Source organism: Lepidochelys kempii, chromosome 3 (genome assembly GCF_965140285.1).
Source record: "Lepidochelys kempii isolate rLepKem1 chromosome 3, rLepKem1.hap1, whole genome shotgun sequence".
NCBI classification, from domain to species: domain Eukaryota; kingdom Metazoa; phylum Chordata; order Testudines; family Cheloniidae; genus Lepidochelys; species Lepidochelys kempii.
Genome location: NC_136382.1, coordinates 161321051 through 161340113, shown reverse-complemented (window position 1 = coordinate 161340113; position 19063 = coordinate 161321051). Strand labels below are relative to the sequence as shown.

The 19063-nt window shown below is 39.8% G+C and overlaps 1 protein-coding gene across 4 annotated transcripts in view; it reads right to left on the bottom strand.

The window, feature by feature from the left end:
• Nucleotides 1–19063, bottom strand: part of TAF1A (TATA-box binding protein associated factor, RNA polymerase I subunit A) — a 29446-nt gene that overhangs the window by 834 nt on the left and 9549 nt on the right. For 3 of the 4 annotated variants that reach the window (XM_073338818.2, XM_073338819.2, XM_073338821.1), the window contains 6 exons: nt 15474–15672; nt 13668–13792; nt 12072–12230; nt 4594–4660; nt 2940–3054; nt 1304–1464 (listed from right to left, as the gene is read on the bottom strand). In XM_073338818.2, the coding sequence (XP_073194919.1) occupies nt 1304–1464; nt 2940–3054; nt 4594–4660; nt 12072–12230; nt 13668–13792; nt 15474–15672 (826 nt within the window). The remainder of the gene's footprint in view (nt 1–1303; nt 1465–2939; nt 3055–4593; nt 4661–12071; nt 12231–13667; nt 13793–15473; nt 15673–19063) is intronic. The other variant, XM_073338820.2, reaches the window with a different exon arrangement.

The following is a 19063-nucleotide window of genomic DNA, read 5'->3' as shown; positions in this document are numbered from 1 at the left end:
AACTGCCCACTTACTGGAAACAGACAGGTGTTCAGTGGCTGCTTGTTGGAAGTAAAACTGGGCTCCTGATATTAAAAATAAGTCTGGAAGGTGTTAGTAATGGAAAAGCTGACCCATTAAAAGATGAATGACACTGCCTTTTGTTGGAAAATCCCAGCAACTTCACAAACTTCAGACTAATGCCTCAACCATCTACTCTACTACCATGGGGAGAAGGGACCTTACTCAGACAGGTCTCACTCTGGGGGGCAAGGAAGAAGGTGCAGTGCAGCCTCCATGGCATTGTGCAGCCCTCCTTGGGAATCCACAGGAAGTCCTCTGCCAGAGTTCTGGTCAGAGTGCTCTGCAGGAGCAAGGGACCAGCCATTTTCCACTACAGTCATCCCCCTCCTGATGGCATGGATTTTTACCTGGAAGTCTGATTAAGAGCTTATGCCGTTTGCAACTCCTCACAGTCACATGAGGACTCTGCGCCTCTTGAATACAGGCCTATTTGTGGGGACGATGAGAAGTGGGACTTGAACTGGAAGAACCTGGGGCTAGTGAAGCAAATCAGAGCTGTGCGCTGGTGAGCCACAAGTGATTCACCCAAATACAGCTCCACTCCACATCTCTATCCTCCCTGTTTCAATTCCACTTCTCCCACGTGGGCTCCATGAGCTGCCATCAAGCTACCCACCTCCCATAACTCTGCTTGCCTGGGCTCGACAGACAGAGGACTGCTATACTCCAGTGTCAAGGCTTATAAATCAAATCATTCTCCTGTATGCAAGTTTGGACACACAACATTAAGCAGGAAAGCACTAAATGCACAGCGTATATTCAAGCACTAGGAAATTTGTTCGAATGATGACATGATAGTATCTCTCAAGCGTACACATCTTTCTATATGGGGGACCTTATTGATATCCGAGTGGTCACCGCAGATCTGTTCTCAGAGTCAGCCACCCAACTAAACAACCATGCCCCTAAAGACAGTTTCCAGGCAAACCGCACCCAACACAGGCCTAGCTTTCTTGGGGTCATTCATTCATTCAAAACAGGATGAATGTAGCTCTGTGTCCTTTCAAGGGACCCATAGCTGCAGCAAGACCTGTGAGATGTGAACTACACCTCAATGGCAAATACCAAGCATTTTAGAGCCTCTCTTGTATTCACCCTTGCAGGATCAAGCCAGCCTCTTTTTTCAAATCACAAGGCTGAAAATTCTTCCAGAACACAAATTAGACACGTCCCCTGCCATTAAAGCTTGAACTAGCCAATATTTCTATTCCACAGAGTAAAGAAGAAGATTTAAAATTACCTTTTCCCAACAAGATTCCAGCCACCAATGCTTTTTCACAAGCAAGACTTTCATTTTCCTGCCAATTTCTTTTCGCCAAGTAGTGGCTAAAGTGGAAGGCTGGCCACCAGTCCTTTCTGGAGTTCCACTCCTCCCTGACCCAGTCAAGATGCTTGCTAGAGCTGGAGAGAGTCAATAGGTTACAGCTAAACTTGAGTTTGGTGGGAGGCATCCCTTTTTTTTTTTCTTCTTCTTTTTTTTTTTTTTTAAATAAAGTGGAAGTTACCAAAGCACTGCTCTGAGTGCTGCACCTTTCATATGTTGCTTACAGGGACCTGGACTGTGTGTGGTACTCAATCCACCACATATTTGATAGCCCTGCGGTGGCCACTACCACATTTTTTCTGAGTGGCACTGTCAGCTGAAAAGAAAGCATTACACTGCAGAATGCAGCACCACCTCATTTAAAGTCTGCATGCTGGCACTAATTAGGGTTTGAAATGAGAACTAAATTTTATACAAAAAATGGAGTGACATTTTAGCTGGCGTGCCAGTTTAGTACAATAGTATGAAGCAAATTTAATGACTAGGTTTGCAAGAAATCAGATAGTGAAGTTGTTTCAGTTTAAAAGGGTGTGTAAATTTGAAGTCTAATTTAAGATGCCAGGGATGAATTTGTCCCAGTTGCCACCTAAGGGATGACAAACTGGCTGTTTTATGGAGGTAATTTTTCAATAAAATTAGAACTGTTACCAGGTCATTTGGATATACTCTGGGGTTGGCTCACAGACCAGGAGATTGCAGATAAGGCTGGTCTTTTGAACAGATTTCACTAAACAGAAACACCACTAAGACATTCCTGGTTTAATAGGTCAACAGTGAAAATATCTTAATTGACCAGCCACAAGCCTAGGAACATTGGTTGATCTTTAAATAAAGGCTGTATTAAATCATTGAACATTGGCCTATATGCTTTTCAAACAAACACTTTTACTCAACACCAGATCTATTTGTAAAAAAGCATTACATTTACAGGGTATTTTACACAGTGAGATATAATCCTGGCCTCATAGAGCTTACTATTTGAGAAGTGTTTTTTAAAGATGGGAGCTAGAAACAACCTGGAGCACCTTTTACATACAAAATGTGCATACCATGTTAAAGGGCACCACTGACACACTCAGCCAATCTTATGAATGGTTCAAGTGCACAGTTTGCCTTTGACAGAGTAGAGAAGCCTCCAGGAGCACCCCTTTGAATGCCTTCATTCACCACTCCTCTCAAGTCTACTCATCACAGTAAACTTCTAACCAGGGTGGCTGCTTGGAGATGGCTTCCTTTGGAGTTGTAGTTAATGTCACTCAGTGCTAGCCAAAGAAGATAATCCCTAGTGGCTCCGAAACTCACTATCCACACGATGATCACCTTTTTAAAATTTTTTTTGCAGTATTCTAACAGTAGCAGACCAAACAGTGTAGTGTAGCCACTGAAAGGACTTGCCAGTTTACTCTTCTGTTCAGTAACATGGCAAGCATGTGAGAGGATATAAGAGGACAATTTTCTTGCTACCAAAGTGCATATATCCTAGTTTCCATGTGGACTGACACTGTAACGTTTAATTCTCCTAGTATGGCAATAGAAGATATACTATACTTACTTCTCCAAGATCTGTTTTGCTAAACAGCTCCAAGCTTTTACATGCTCCTTCCACCCAGCAAAATCCAGGAGCGTGAAAATAATCTCCAGCCCCAGTCTATGGTGTTTTCTTTTTTCTGGAATTAGAATAGGTCAAGTTAATGAACAATCCTGCATTTGTTCATAAGACAAGCAGCAACAAGAAGTAGTTTGCCTTCATTCTACTGGCCGTGGTGATGCCCTCTTCACAATTCCAGACCCAGTTCTTCCTCCTCCTACTGGAAACCTGGCAAGGTATATCTGTACTCAAGGACAGCTGCTTAGTTTTTGGAACACAGCTTATATTGGAGCTGCTCTCTGTTCTTTTAATCCTGCTCAATGACTGCTGAGTGAAGAGGCTGCAAGACCAACCATGCAGCAGAACCAAGTTCACTCATCCCAGACTGACTGTCTTAAAGTGTGGCTGCTGCCTCTGATCAGCAGATCCCTAGAGCTCAATAATGATGCTCCTGACTGGTCAGTAATGGTTGCTACCAAAGATCATCTGCCCTTCCTGAGGGGCCTGAACACACTGCTTCTGGTTTGTTCCAAGTTCCCTCAAGCCCATAGAGAAAAAACTGAGTCAATCACAAATCCCTACAGCAACCCACAGTGTTAGTCCACAGACCTCCAGGATAGTCCAACAAGACAACATTTACTACTGTTTACTAGATACAATGATACTTTTCTCTTATAGTCAGACCCGTGCTATGAATACAGTTCTTAAATTTCACTTGCAGCATGTCAGAGTAAGAGATCAAGGAAGCTATGTTTGTTCCTCATTTGAAGTGACTCAGCACTACACACAGTAAAATACAATAATGAACAATAAATCTTAACACACATGGAGGCCAGGTAGCACACTAATTTAAAAGCATCTGAAAAATTATCCTAATATATGAGATGTTCCCTGCCAAACTGATCATTCAAAACAGCTAAATGGATTTTCCAAAAATATCATGTGTGCGCGGATAACACAAGAGATACTTCAGCCTAAAGGGGAACTTTATAAGGAAGACAAGTGAGGCAGGGGGAAAAGGAAGAAAAGAACTTGGAATTAAAGAACCATCACCACACTGCCTACATGCTACACTATACTACATTTCAGAGGATCAATTCAAGAGAAAAGAGTCTGACTTACATTGTAAGTGATTAGCACATCAAGATGGGGGCTAGGCCAATTCTGGAGATTATTTTCAGATAGACAAAGATCAGATCCATTTGGAGGAGATGTGGGTTTTGTTCTTGGATTTAATGAATAATACATACTGAATTCAGGCAGAGTGCTGCACATCAATCCTTTCTGAAAGTCAGAGGCCTCATTAAGGTATCACGTTGGGCACCTGACACTAAGGTACCCCAAATCACTAGTCAATATTGAGATCTTGGTTGTTTGCCTACATACTGACAATTAGTGTCTGCATATTTTTATTTAGACAAGCATTTGGTTGCAGGGGTTTGTAACTATCTGTCAATGCAACTGTCTTCTAGACTCCTGTTCTCCTTACACCTTAGTTTTAGTATGTTTAAAATACAATTTTTTTTTTTTTTAAAATAGGAAAAAGCCAACAGCCATTCTAGGAAACTTGTATTTAGAATAACCTAAAGGAAAAGAACACAGGTATCCAAAGACTTACTTGATTTTTGAAGCATGGCATTATAGTCTAACATTAATTCATGAGAGGGAACAATCTCGTGCAAAATCTGGAAAAAAAAAAAAGTTTATGTTATAGAATCTTCAAAAAGATTTGAAGAGTCCACACTTCTGCTTCACCCAGATATCAGTTTATTAAAACAAACAATTTGGTCCTTTAATTTGGTCATACAGAACAACTTCAACAAACAACACTTAGGGCTAGATTGCAGTTTTAAGACACTTCGTATGATGGGGAGGAGCAGTATCTCGGTGGCAGGCAGTTCACAGAGGCATTGTGCCCAATGCAGACAACATTTATCAGGAGCTGTGGGAGGCAGCATATAATACACCCTTCAGCAAAGTGCTGTGCGCGCTCCTCTTGGAGAGACCCAATTCCATTGGCTGGTGATGCACTAGTGCTGGTCTCATTTTCTCCCACACTCATTCTCTCTGGAGTTTCTAATGCAACAGTTGGTGCTAGTCCACAATCCTTGCATAGCAGGAGCGCGCAGACTGAGAATTCACTGCAGAGGGGAAAGGTGTGTTCCTTGTGCCTGCCCTCCCTTTTGTGCACGCACATAGGACTAGGCACAACCTAGCTCATAGTGTTCATTACTTCCCTCTTTTGCATTAATTTCACTCTTCCCCCAGGGTTTCTTTAGTACACTAGCTCTGCACAGTCTTTTCCATTTTGACTGACCCAGTCAGATGTTCCATTTATTTATTTTAATGACTGGAGTAAAGAAATCTACTAAGACCAGAAAAGAGATCATCCAACAGCTGGAGAGAACTAGATTAAACAAACGTTTATCCAGATGGTGAGCTTTAAGAGGTATATCTTGTACTTATTTGATCATTAGACTATAGAAAAATGCATTAGTTAGTAGAAAGAATAGTATATGGAAATAGTCTAAATCAAAGACTTAAGGTACAGTGGTAAACAGCATTCCCCTCATTAGGTACTTTTATGGCCCTTGGTACCATAGTATCTCAGCATCTCAAAACACATGGTGAACAGAAATAAACTTCAAAATACAAAAAAAGACAAAGAACAGCCACTGACTAATTGGGGAATTCTGGACAAGTAACTTCATCTTACTGAGTTTCACCTTACCTCGCTATAAAAGTGTCTATAAACCATTGCCCTCAAAGGGGCATTGTGATTACTAGACCACATTGCCTTTTAGTTAGCGAGGAACTGGGAAGAGATACCTGGTTTCTACGTCCTAACCCAGTCACTGACTATGGGCCCTTGGATAAGTCACTCAATCTGAGTGAACTCATGGAGTTTTGCTATTGTCTACAATGGTGTCAGGATTGCACACTCTGTGCCTACTTTCCCCATCTCGAAGATTAGGCTATTGGCTTTTTAAAAGCACTGAACCTCATTATTTATATCGCTAGGTCTGTGCCTTATAAATACTGTGATATGCACACTGCGTACACATGTATCGTTATTGGTAAAATGGTCTGTTTTCCCATTTTCAAACAACTTATATAAAGTCAATATTGTATATATTATTTAAGATACTACAAGTGAAAATCAGCTATATTGAAAGAGAAGAGAGCTTTCTTAATTGCCAAATAGTTTGTAAGATTTTTCTTTAGAAAAATTGTGACAAACTGGTAAAAATCATCCTTGTCTCCTCCCTCAAGAAATTTCAGTGCAATTTTTTGTTTTGACTCCAATTTGTAGAAAGAGGTTAATTTGCAGAACTATTGTTTAGTTCATCCCAAACTCCTGGGTGAGATGAAAATCACAATAGTACTGGGTATATGCAATTTTGTAAAATATAGGAACATTTGGTGCACCAACGTTTAAGTTAAAAACAAGTCAAACTTATGAAGCAATGTTAGAACATACACATTAATGGAAGTGTTTTGGTGCCACCAAGTGGTTAAAAATATTATAAACACAGTAAGCAAAAAAATTTACTGAAGTTTGGGGAGCAAGGGCAAATCAATTCATAATTACCTAAAGGGAACAAAATTAGCTTAGCGTAGAGAGGGCACAACTACCAATGGACAACAGTAATAGGAAGTTTTACTGTATCTTAGTTCCACAGTTCACTGAAAATGTCAGAGAAACCAACTGCTAGGCAGGATGACTGAAATCAGTGTACAGAAAGAGCAAACACCAAATTGTTTTCTTCAGTAAATTAAATGTAAAGATAAAACTAGGACAACAGCAATGTATGTTGTATGCAAGCCTATTTACGTGGGTCCAGAAAACTATACCAAACACCTTTTCTGAACTAACTGGAAACTGTTAACATATAAAATGGAAATCAGTCCCAAAACTGATCAAGACTAAACAGACAGATTTGAATTTAGACATGCCGTGTGAAAGTAAGACAGTAGAAGACGTTATTTGCTCTGCACTCTACCAATTTCAAGTTTGAGTCTGCATTTTGGTGTCCTGTCAATCTCACCTAGGCATCCCACTTCCTTTATGATCAGTGTACACTGCAGACTGCAAAATACGACTTACCAAAATGGTTGGATAAGTTCTACTTTGCAGCAACACCATGTGCACACTATACAAAGAAATGAAACAAGATAGCCAAGAGTTCTCATGTGCTGCAAGCTATACAATATGAAACTTATTGAGTTAACTGTGTGATTGGCTGAACATAATGGGAGTGAAACAGTAGAGAGAAAGAACAGAACAAGAAGCGGATGATGCTCTGGGCTGTAAAAACCAAAAGAAAAAGATAAGTTTTTTCAGAGACTAAGATTGTGATCCTGCAAAGCCCTTAAGCATATATGTAAAGTTAAGCACATGCTTGAGTGTTTTACTGCATCAGGGCCTACATGGGCATGCCTATACTGCAGCTGGAGGTGTAATTTCTAGCTTGGGCTAGCGCACTAAAAACTGCAGTGTAGCTGCCCTGGCACGAGCAGTGGCGTAGGTTAGCTGCCTGAGTATAATCACACCCAGGACCACAGTTTTGTACTCAGCCAGTTAGCCTGAGCTGCCAGCCATGCTGCCACAGCTACACTGCTATTTTTAGCACAGTAGCTCGATCAAAGCTAGAGTACATACATCTACCGGATCTGAAAATTACAGCTCCACGGTGAGAGAATCTGTAAGAGCATTAACAAAGGGAAAAGAACGTGTATGTGTTGAGCTTATTGTGCGCAAGTACATCCCATCAACCTTCCTCTTCTGTCTGCAGACAGAAAAGGAGTACTTGTGGCACCTTAGAGACTAACCAATTTATTAGAGCATAAGCTTTCGTGAGCTACAGCTCACTTCCTCAGATGCATATCGTGGAAACTGCAGCAGGCTTTATATATACACAGAGAATATGAAACAATACCTATTCCCACCCCACTGTCCTGCTGGTAATAGCTTATCTAAAGTGATTTCCAGCACAAATCCAGGTTTTCTCACCCTCCACCCCCCCACACAAATTCACTCTCCTGCTGGTGATAGCCCATCCAAAGTGACAACTCTTTACACAATGTGCATGACAATCAAGCTGGGCTATTTCCTGCATAAATCCAGGTTTTCTCACATCCCCCCCACCCCCATACACACACAAACTCACTCTCCTGCTGGTAATAGCTCATCCAAACTGACCACTCTTCAAGTTAAAATCCAAGTTAAACCAGAACATCTGGGGGGGGGGGGGGTAGGAAAAAACAAGAGGAAACAGGCTACCTTGCATAATGACTTAGCCACTCCAAGTCTCTATTTAAGCCTAAATTAATAGTATCCAATTTGCAAATGAATTCCAATTCAGCAGTTTCTCGCTGGAGTCTGGATTTGAAGTTTTTTTGTTTTAAGATAGCGACCTTCATGTCTGTGATTGCGTGACCAGAGAGATTGAAGTGTTCTCCGACTGGTTTATGAATGTTATAATTCTTGACATCTGATTTGTGTCCATTTATTCTTTTACGTAGAGACTGTCCAGTTTGACCAATGTACATGGCAGAGGGGCATTGCTGGCACATGATGGCATATATCACATTGGTGGATGTGCAGGTGAACGAGCCTCTGATAGTGTGGCTGATGTTATTAGGCCCTGTGATGGTGTCCCCTGAATAGATATGTGGGCACAGTTGGCAACGGGCTTTGTTGCAAGGATAAGTTCCTGGGTTAGTGGTTCTGTTGTGTGGTATGTGGTTGTTGGTGAGTATTTGCTTCAGGTTGCGGGGCTGTCTGTAGGCAAGGACTGGCCTGTCTCCCAAGATTTGAGAGAGAGTGTTGGGTCATCCTTTAGGATAGGTTGTAGATCCTTAATAATGCGTTGGAGGGGTTTTAGTTGGGGGCTGAAGGTGACGGCTAGTGGCGTTCTGTTATTTTCTTTGTTAGGCCTGTCCTGTAGTAGGTAACTTCTGGCTCTATCAATCTGTTTATTTACTTCTGCAGGTGGGTATTGTAGTTGTAAGAAAGCTTGACAGAGATCTTGTAGGTGTTTGTCTCTGTCTGAGGGGTTGGAGCAAATGCGGTTGTATCGCAGAGCTTGGCTGTAGACGATGGATCGTGTGGTGTGGTCAGGGTGAAAGCTGGAGGCATGCAGGTAGGAATAGCGGTCAGTAGGTTTCCGGTATAGGGTGGTGTTTATGTGACCATTGTTTATTAGCACTGTAGTGTCCAGGAAGTGGATCTCTTGTGTGGACTGGACCAGGCTGAGGTTGGTGGTGGGATGGAAATTGTTGAAATCATGGTGGAATTCCTCAAGGGCTTCTTTTCCATGGGTCCAGATGATGAAGATGTCATCAATATAGCGCAAGTAGAGTAGGGGCTTTAGGGGACGAGAGCTGAGGAAGCATTGTTCTAAATCAGCCATAAAAATGTTGGCATACTGTGGGGCCATGCGGGTACCCATAGCAGTGCCGCTGATCTGAAGGTATACATTGTCCCCAAATGTGAAGTAGTTATGGGTAAGGACAAAGTCACAAAGTTCAGCCACCAGGTTAGCCGTGACATTATCGGGGATAGTGTTCTTGACAGCTTGTAGTCCATCTTTGTGTGGAATGTTGGTGTAGAGGGCTTCTACATCCATAGTGGCCAGGATGGTGTTATCAGGAAGATCACCGATGGATTGTAGTTTCCTCAGGAAGTCAGTGGTGTCTCGAAGGTAGCTGGGAGTGCTGGTAGCGTAGGGCCTGAGGAGGGAGTCTACATAGCCAGACAATCCTGCTGTCAGGGTGCCAATGCCTGAGATGATGGGGCGCCCAGGATTTCCAGGTTTATGGATCTTGGGTAGTAGATAGAATATCCCAGGTCGGGGTTCCAGGGGTGTGTCTGTGCGGATTTGATCTTGTGCTTTTTCAGGAAGTTTCTTGAGCAAATGCTGTAGTTGCTTTTGGTAACTCTCAGTGGGATCAGAGGGTAATGGCTTGTAGAAACTCGTGTTGGAGAGCTGCCGAGCAGCCTCTTGTTCATATTCCGACCTATTCATGACGACAACAGCACCTCCTTTGTCAGCCTTTTTGATTATGATGTCAGAGTTGTTTCTGAGGCTGTGGATGGCATTGCGTTCCGCATGGCTGAGGTTATGGGGCAAGTGATGCTGCTTTTCCACAATTACCTACTACAGGACAGGCCTAACAAAGAAAATAACAGAACGCCACTAGCCGTCACCTTCAGCCCCCAACTAAAACCCCTCCAACGCATTATTAAGGATCTACAACCTATCCTAAAGGATGACCCAACACTCTCACAAATCTTGGGAGACAGGCCAGTCCTTGCCTACAGACAGCCCCGCAACCTGAAGCAAATACTCACCAACAACCACATACCACACAACAGAACCACTAACCCAGGAACTTATCCTTGCAACAAAGCCCGTTGCCAACTGTGCCCACATATCTATTCAGGGGACACCATCACAGGGCCTAATAACATCAGCCACACTATCAGAGGCTCGTTCACCTGCACATCCACCAATGTGATATATGCCATCATGTGCCAGCAATGCCCCTCTGCCATGTACATTGGTCAAACTGGACAGTCTCTACGTAAAAGAATAAATGGACACAAATCAGATGTCAAGAATTATAACATTCATAAACCAGTCGGAGAACACTTCAATCTCTCTGGTCACGCAATCACAGACATGAAGGTCGCTATCTTAAAACAAAAAAACTTCAAATCCAGACTCCAGCGAGAAACTGCTGAATTGGAATTCATTTGCAAATTGGATACTATTAATTTAGGCTTAAATAGAGACTTGGAGTGGCTAAGTCATTATGCAAGGTAGCCTGTTTCCTCTTGTTTTTTCCTACCCCCCCCCAGATGTTCTGGTTTAACTTGGATTTTAACTTGAAGAGTGGTCAGTTTGGATGAGCTATTACCAGCAGGAGAGTGAGTTTGTGTGTGTATGGGGGTGGGGGGGATGTGAGAAAACCTGGATTTATGCAGGAAATAGCCCAGCTTGATTGTCATGCACATTGTGTAAAGAGTTGTCACTTTGGATGGGCTATCACCAGCAGGAGAGTGAATTTGTGTGGGGGGGTGGAGGGTGAGAAAACCTGGATTTGTGCTGGAAATCACTTTAGATAAGCTATTACCAGCAGGACAGTGGGGTGGGAATAGGTATTGTTTCATATTCTCTGTGTATATATAAAGCCTGCTGCAGTTTCCACGATATGCATCTGAGGAAGTGAGCTGTAGCTCACGAAAGCTTATGCTCTAATAAATTGGTTAGTCTCTAAGGTGCCACAAGTACTCCTTTTCTTTTTGCGAATACAGACTAACACGGCTGTTACTCTGAAACCTGTCTGCAGACAGATACCTATCTTTCACCCTCAAATACCTTGCAAACTGACACGACCCTTAACCCCCCCCCTTTTTCTTCTGACAACCTTTGTTAAGTCACAGGCAGATCAACATTAGTGCTAGAGAAGTAGAGAGTTTCTTTCCTCAACAACTCTCTGTGTTTACAATGGCAGGTACTCTATTCTTCAGAAATAATTTGTATGTTTAATCTCAGAGGAATACCTGTTATTGTTATATGGTAAATACTAATAATCTAAAAAGGAGAACTACCATGAGACAAATTCTCAATCCAACATGGTGCCTAAGTAATTGCCTGTGTGCTTTTTAAAACTAACAAAGCAGACCATAACTATGGCATACGTTAAATGAAACATCAACCTCTCCTTCCCTGGAACAGGTTGATCCAGAAATTTCCTGACATTTCAGTTAAACACAAATATAAAACTTACAGGGCTGTAGAAGGTGATACCAAACATGTGTGTGTGTGTGGGGGGGGGAATTCAAGGGTTTATTTTAAACTTCACACGATTTGCTATGTGGTGTCAGGAGGCTCGCAATATTTTGAGGGTAGAATTTGGTTTCTCTTCTGTCCAAGCGTGTTAAAAATTTTGGACAAAATCTGTAATAGCTGATACAGGTCATCAGCATAAAGCTGAGACAGACTTTTGAAAAACAATTTTTAATTTAATTTATGTTCTGTAAATAAAGTTATAAAACCATCTATTAAAACAGTCCAAAACTTGTACCTTGAGCACAGACATCAGTGTCTTCTTTGATTCACCACGTCTCTTTAGGAAAAGATAGTAATAAACATGAGCATTGGGATTGGGAGGAAACTTCGAGTTGTAAGCATACTCGCTTAACACCTGCCGGACTTCATCATAATCCTCATAGAATTCCAATAGCTATGGAAAAGAAAATGTGAGCACATTGTTGGTGCCTGATAGCGTAATAATGATCAGAAATATCCACAACTAGTTTTAGATTGTCAAACTGTACAGTTATGACAATCCTGTTCATACCACCACTAGGATGGAAAGGAGCCTTTTGCTATCGTTACACAAAGTAGTTCAAAATGTTACTCTTAAACCCATTTTAGTGTTTGAGAGGTCCTTGTTTGACAACCCTGAAGAATTAAGTCCTCTACAGGTCAGATAGAAGTAACTGCACTGCAAGCTTCCCCATACAACCTCTAATGCATTCCAACTTTAACCTGGAGAGATCCTCTCTGAGCACCAAGTTAGTGCTCCCAATGACTAATTCTATCCTGGACGTCTTTGCAGCTCTGAAAACAAAGACTCTGATCCAAATCCTACTGGAGTCAAAGGAAATACTCCCTTAGATTTAAATAGGAATTGGACTAAGACTAGCGAAAATTAAGGAAAAATGCGGTGAAGCTTTTCTGTAACCATGTGAGGCACCAAATGTTTGATTTTACAGTGCACAATACAGTAAGCCCAGCAACACTAGATGCTTCTGGACTAGTACTTAACAATGCTAATAGATTTCCATTTAAATCTAATGGATCTTAATAATGCTCCTCTTACATGCAATTCACTTTCCACTACATATATGAAAATATTCATATCTAGAAGTCATTAAAAGCACTGCAAATACATTAAACAGCTAAATATTTATATATTAAATAATTGCTCTCACTGTTTCAGTATTTCTTTTCAGTGAACAGGACTGCTGTCTCTCTTAATGAGACAGCATAGCCCCAGGAGGAGGTAGAATCATGTGAGGCAGGCAAGCACTAAAGAAAATCAAGTGCCATTAGCAACTCTAGAAAAATCAAACTGTTCCAAAGCTATTTTAAGTTTAATTCAATTTTAAAAGTTAGTTGATTTAGTGGTTATAATCAGAAAATCAGACTGTGGGATTCCATATTTGTTCTGTGACTTCAATATCCAACTACAATCAGCTGATAATTAAAAGAGGATTGTTCCGTTTGTGCAGTAGATACAACCTGTGATCTGAAAAAAAAAAAAAAAATCAAGCCATACTCTAATTCTGGCACCATCACCAGTAACAAAAAAGTCTGCAATCAGTTTACCTCGTGATTTTACTAGTAAACTTGCTTGTATTCTCATAGTTATGTTGGACTTGCAGTGCCACCAGGAATAAAAACTTGCTTTCATAAGTAATGTAAGCAGATCTGACATGAAAACACTACATATATTGTTTTAAAAAGGTAGCATTTTCACAGTGTCCCTTTCCTAACTGTAACATAATTGCAAGTGATGAAACATCAGAAAACGTTACACTTTGATCTAAGCATTTTGTCTAAGATTAGACAAAGGAGCATTTAAGTAATATTTGCAAAAAAAAAGTGCTCTTACGTCCACATAGCACTTCACAAAAGGGTCCCAAACTCCAGGTATTTTAATTATCTCCTTGAGATTCACTGCTGCCTGCCGAAAGAAACTGTGCATTTCCTGTTCAACAGAGTCTGCAAAATCACCATCTGCCAAAAGATAGAAGGTTTTTTAAAAATTTACATGAGTGATAGTCTCACAAAGTCAGGACTCAAGCCATGGTGGGCTTTACAGAAAAAAAGTCAACATCTTGAATCCAACTTCAAAGAAAGCACCTTAACCCAAAAGAATGGAGCTCAGTGAGAGCTAAAAATGAGAAGGACAAAGGAAGAGTTAGTATATTTATAAAACAAGTGCAGAAGGTAAGAAATAAATATTTTTATACTGAATAGAGATTTAAGGAGCTCGGTTTGGGAGGATTAGATCTTAGCTGAAAAATATTAGTAACCATCTTCCTGCCTCACCTCCCCCCACCCACCCACCCACAGTTAAATGAACTGTGGAGCTAACTAGTCTTGTGGTGTGGGTGTTTTGGCAATTAAGTTAATTATCAAATAATAACTTATACAAATTATACAAATCTTACGGATCTTGCCTTATAGACATGACAGTCTGACTAAATTATCTGAAGCTTCATTTTCTGTTACAGCAAAATAGGTAAATAAAATAAATGTCCATTTTATTCAAATAATACATGTAATCCTGTCAGCTCTACAAAGGTAATAAACTAAAGAATTAACAATTAAATATGAAAGTCAGCTTCTAAATATGCATATATGGCAGGCAGCTGACATGCAGAAAAGACTACCTATAAACAAAAAAGTTTTCTGATGGAACTCCTTTGATTAAGTATTCTCCATTAGGAACCAAAGATCTTTGAGACTCATTTATGCTGTTGCCAAGTTATCTGAACTCAGTAATTGACAAGTCTCTTTAGTAGTATAGTTTTAGAATATTTTCAAGGACACGGAGCTTCAGGTAGGTGGTTTTTTAATGTCTACTTGCAAAAATCTAAAATAAATGGTGTTTCTCTTAAGAAGAAAGTATTTTTATAGGTAATATTTATAATTTTCATTCAGATAAAACTCTCAGTTGCTGAATGTAAGAGGAATTAAGGGCTCACACAACCTTTTTAGATGACCAGGATCCTGAGCTTGGATTTTCATCTAACTTTAATTTTAAATTTGGCTTATAATAAATATGACTTCTTGCAAAAGTTTCAGGGCACATAGATACAACAAATGACTTTTTAAACAAATGTCAAACAAGATTCCAGTGTGACTTTCCACCTCCTCCCCCAACTATCTGGCATGAAAAAGCATGAGAAAGGAATTCCAGAGTCAAGGGCTTGCCCTTGTGAACACGAGCCAGCTTCCCCTTTTCCTCATTTAAATGTGGGGACTGTTAGCTCCTATGTCCCAGCTGATCTCCATTCCCATGGTGGTACACGGAGGTGATTTCTCAGGAAGCCAAGACACTGCCACTATAAACCTGGCCTCAATCAGATCGAGTTTATCATGAAGTAAATAGAAAATTACACCCAGAAATTCAGATTTTTCTCACTGAGAAGGCAGCCAAGGTTCTTGTCCTCCACTCAGAACAGTTCTTCTGGAGGAGACCTTGCAGATCCAATGGATGAACGCATTTTATTTTTAAATAAAAAGCGTGCGTCAGAATTTTAAAAGTTCTCTGCTGCAAGCAATCAGACTGAATGCAGCGTTCACCACCAATGTTTCCTCCTTTAAGAATCATCTGCAAGCCACAGTGACTTATGAGAATGACTAAGCTGAACAGCTCCTTTTATCTAAAGAATGCAGCACTGGTACTCACCAAGCTCTAACACGGCTTTTCTTTTTTTGGCCCAGTTATAGTAGTCCAGCAGCCCCTTGTAAGCTTGAATGAGTTTCAATTCTTTATCCTGAGCAATTGTTTGTTCTCCATACCTCCAGCCTTCTGCCAGGGACAGGTTTTGGTAGGCATCATCTATCAGTCCATTACACAGGAGGTGAAAGACATGCTCTAAACAGACCTACAACAATTTACACAATTTATAATACTGAATTTTATGTCATACAGATCAGACTGTCCTGACAGCACACTGCAATTTTACCTCCTAACCGTACACCTGAAAAAAAGAGCCATATTATTGGCATCAATACAACATAGTCTAAATACATTTTAATTAGAACTGTGACTGAATTGGAATATTTTAATTAGAAGTTATTTTTAGGGCTATCAAGCAATTAAAAAAATTAATCGCAATTAACCACGCTGTTAAACAAATTACAAGTATTTGCACTGTAAAAAACAAAAATAGTATTTTTCAATTCACCTCATACAAATACTGTAGTGCAATCTCTTTATCACAAAAGTTGAACTTACAAATGTAGAATTATGTACAAAAAAACTGCATTCAAAAATAAACCATGTAAAATTTTAGAGCCTACAAGTACACTCAGTCCTACTCTTTGGTCAGCCAATCACTCAGAAAAACAAGGCTGGTTACAATTTGCAGGAGAGAATGCTGCCTGCTTCTTGTTTACAATGTCACCTGAAAGTGAGAATAGGCATTCACATGGCACTGTTGTAGCTGGCATTGCAAGATATTTACATGCCAGATGCACTACAGAGTCATATGTCCTTTCATGCTTCCACCACCATTCCAGAGAACATGTTTCCATGCTGCTGATGGGTTCAGCTTGATAATGATCCAAAGCAGTGAGGACTGACTCATGTTCATTTTCATCTGTCAGATGCCACCAACAAACATTCATTTTCTTTTTTGGTGGTTTGGGTTCTGTAGTTTCTGCATCAGAGTGTTGCTATTTTAAGACTTCTAAAAGCATGCTCCACACCTCGTCCCTCTCAGATTTTCAACGGCACTTCAGATTCTTAAACCTTGGGTCTATAGCTATTTTTAGAAATCTCACACTGGTACCTTCTTTGCATTTTGTCAAATCTGCTGTGAAAGTGTTCTTTCTCTGAGACTGCTATAACATGAAATATATGCAGAATGCAGGTAAAACAGAGGAGACATACAATTCTCCACCCATGGAGTACAGTCACAAATTTAATTGATGCATTATTATTATTATTTTTAAGGAGCATTATCAGCATGGAAGCATGTCCTCTGGAATGGTGGCCAAAGGATGGGAGGGGCACACAAATGTTCAGCATATCTGGCACTTAAATACCTTACAACGCCAGCTACAAAAGTGCCATGTGAATGCCTGTTCTCACTTTCAGGTGACATTCTAAATAAGAAGCAGGCAGCATTATCTCCTGCAAATTGTAACCAACCTTGTTTGTCCAAGTGATTGGCTGACCAAAAAAGTAGGACTGAGTGGACTTGTAGGCGCTAAAGTTTTACATGGTTTTGTTTTTGAGTGGAGTTACATAACAAAAAAAAAAAAAAATTTGTATTTGTAAGTTACACTTTCACAATAGATTGCACTGCAGTACTTGTATGAGGTGAACTGAAAAATACTATTTCTTTTATCATTTTTACAGTGCAAATATTTGTAATCAAAAATATAAAGTGAGCACTGTGCACTTTGTGTTCTGTGTTGTAACTGAAATCAATATTGAAAATGTAGAAAAACCATCCAAAAATATTTAGTAAATTTCAATTGGTATTCTATCGTAAAAGCGCGATTAATTTTTTTTAGTTAATCACGTGAGTTAACTGTGACTAACAGCCCTAGTTATTTTGCATAGATTCTTTCATTCACATGATGTATCTGGAGAACGTGTTAGAGATAAATACAATATTAGGAAAAGGAGAGAGAAAAATGTATGGATATAGGTAAGTGTGGACATTGCTGAGAAACTAAATGATTTTTTGCATCAGTCTTCACCATAGAGGATGATGCTGGGGAGACATATCCCAGACCTGCTCTTTTGTGGTAATAAATACGAGGTACTGTCAGCAATGGAGGTGTCAAAAGAAGTAGTGCTAGGACAAGCAGTTTATAAAGCAATAAGTCACAAGCCAGATGGTATACATCCAACACCTCTGAAGGAGCTTAAGTATGAAGTGGTTGAGCTGTTAGCAAAAATATCCAATCCCTCACTAAAAACAGCCACTATTCCAGAGAATTATAAAAGGCCCTTCATTTTCAGTTTACTGATTTTTACCAAAAGTTTCCCAGGTTTTATAAATGCTTTTTTATTAAACTGCTTTTCACCTGAATTTTGAACAAATACATGAAAATACTAATTATGTTAAACAAATCCAACACGTTACATTAGGTCGATGTGTTTTTGTTAATAAATCTGTCTAAGTGTAAATGAGAAGCTGTCTGTTAAAGTAAGGCAGCGTTGGGGAAGATACAGACAGAGACACACACGTTTATGTACTGGTAATGTACAGTTCACAAAATAAGTCACAGCATTAAACTGCTTTTACTTACAATACCCTGATGATTCTCTATTGGTTGATTTTTTTTTCTGTCCTCCCATCCCAATATTAACTCTGATATTTCCCCAGAAAACTGAGGTTAATTTTTGCACTGATTTTCACCCACTTTTTAATTTCTGTAATAAACTCTGGGAAATTTTGAACAAAATAAAATCCTGAAAACACAGGAGATTGCAAGTGCTGTAATTTAAAAAATACAGAGGGTTTGTTTTTTTGTTTGTTTTTTTCTTAAAAGGAAATGGTGGCCATCTGGTGAATCATACCAGTAAACCTTGCATCTGTAAATGTCAAATTGGTTTAACACAATAAACTAGAACAAGAAAACATCTGTAAGATCACAATATGATGGTGCCCTAACCAGCACAGATTCAACAAAGGAAAATCGTGTCTCACTAATCTATTACAATTCTTTTAACAGGTTGATAAAGTAGTATATAGAGGAGAATCAGATGATTATTTATTCAGACTTTGAAAAGGCCTTTGAAAAGGTCCTTAACGAAAGTCTAGTAAAGAAACTAATTAGACATGGCATGGGAGTCGAACCAAACCTTTGGGGGCAGGGATTCTCTTCAAGTTCTGTGTTTGTACAGCACTTAACATAATTGGGTCCTGTTCCATGACTAGGGCTCCTCAGTGGTATGGCAATAAAAAATAATATTGTCATGAATCACAAATTGGCAAGGAGATAAAGCAAAGAGTAGGACTAAATGGAAAAATTTAATCATAACAAAAGACTTACAGAAAAGTATCTCAAAGTTCCTGACTAGTCTTGTGTTTTGTATATGTATTATGAATCTGGAAAGGGGGGAAGGAATTAGGCAGCAAAATTTGTAGATGACCAAGTTATTTAGATTAACCAGGATCAAGGCAGATTGTGAGGAGCTACAACAAGACCTGACTAAGCCAGGTGAACAGGTAACATGATGGTAACGGAACCTCAATATTGATAACTGCAAAGTAATACACATTGGAAGGAAAAAAATTACAGGCTATCCATATA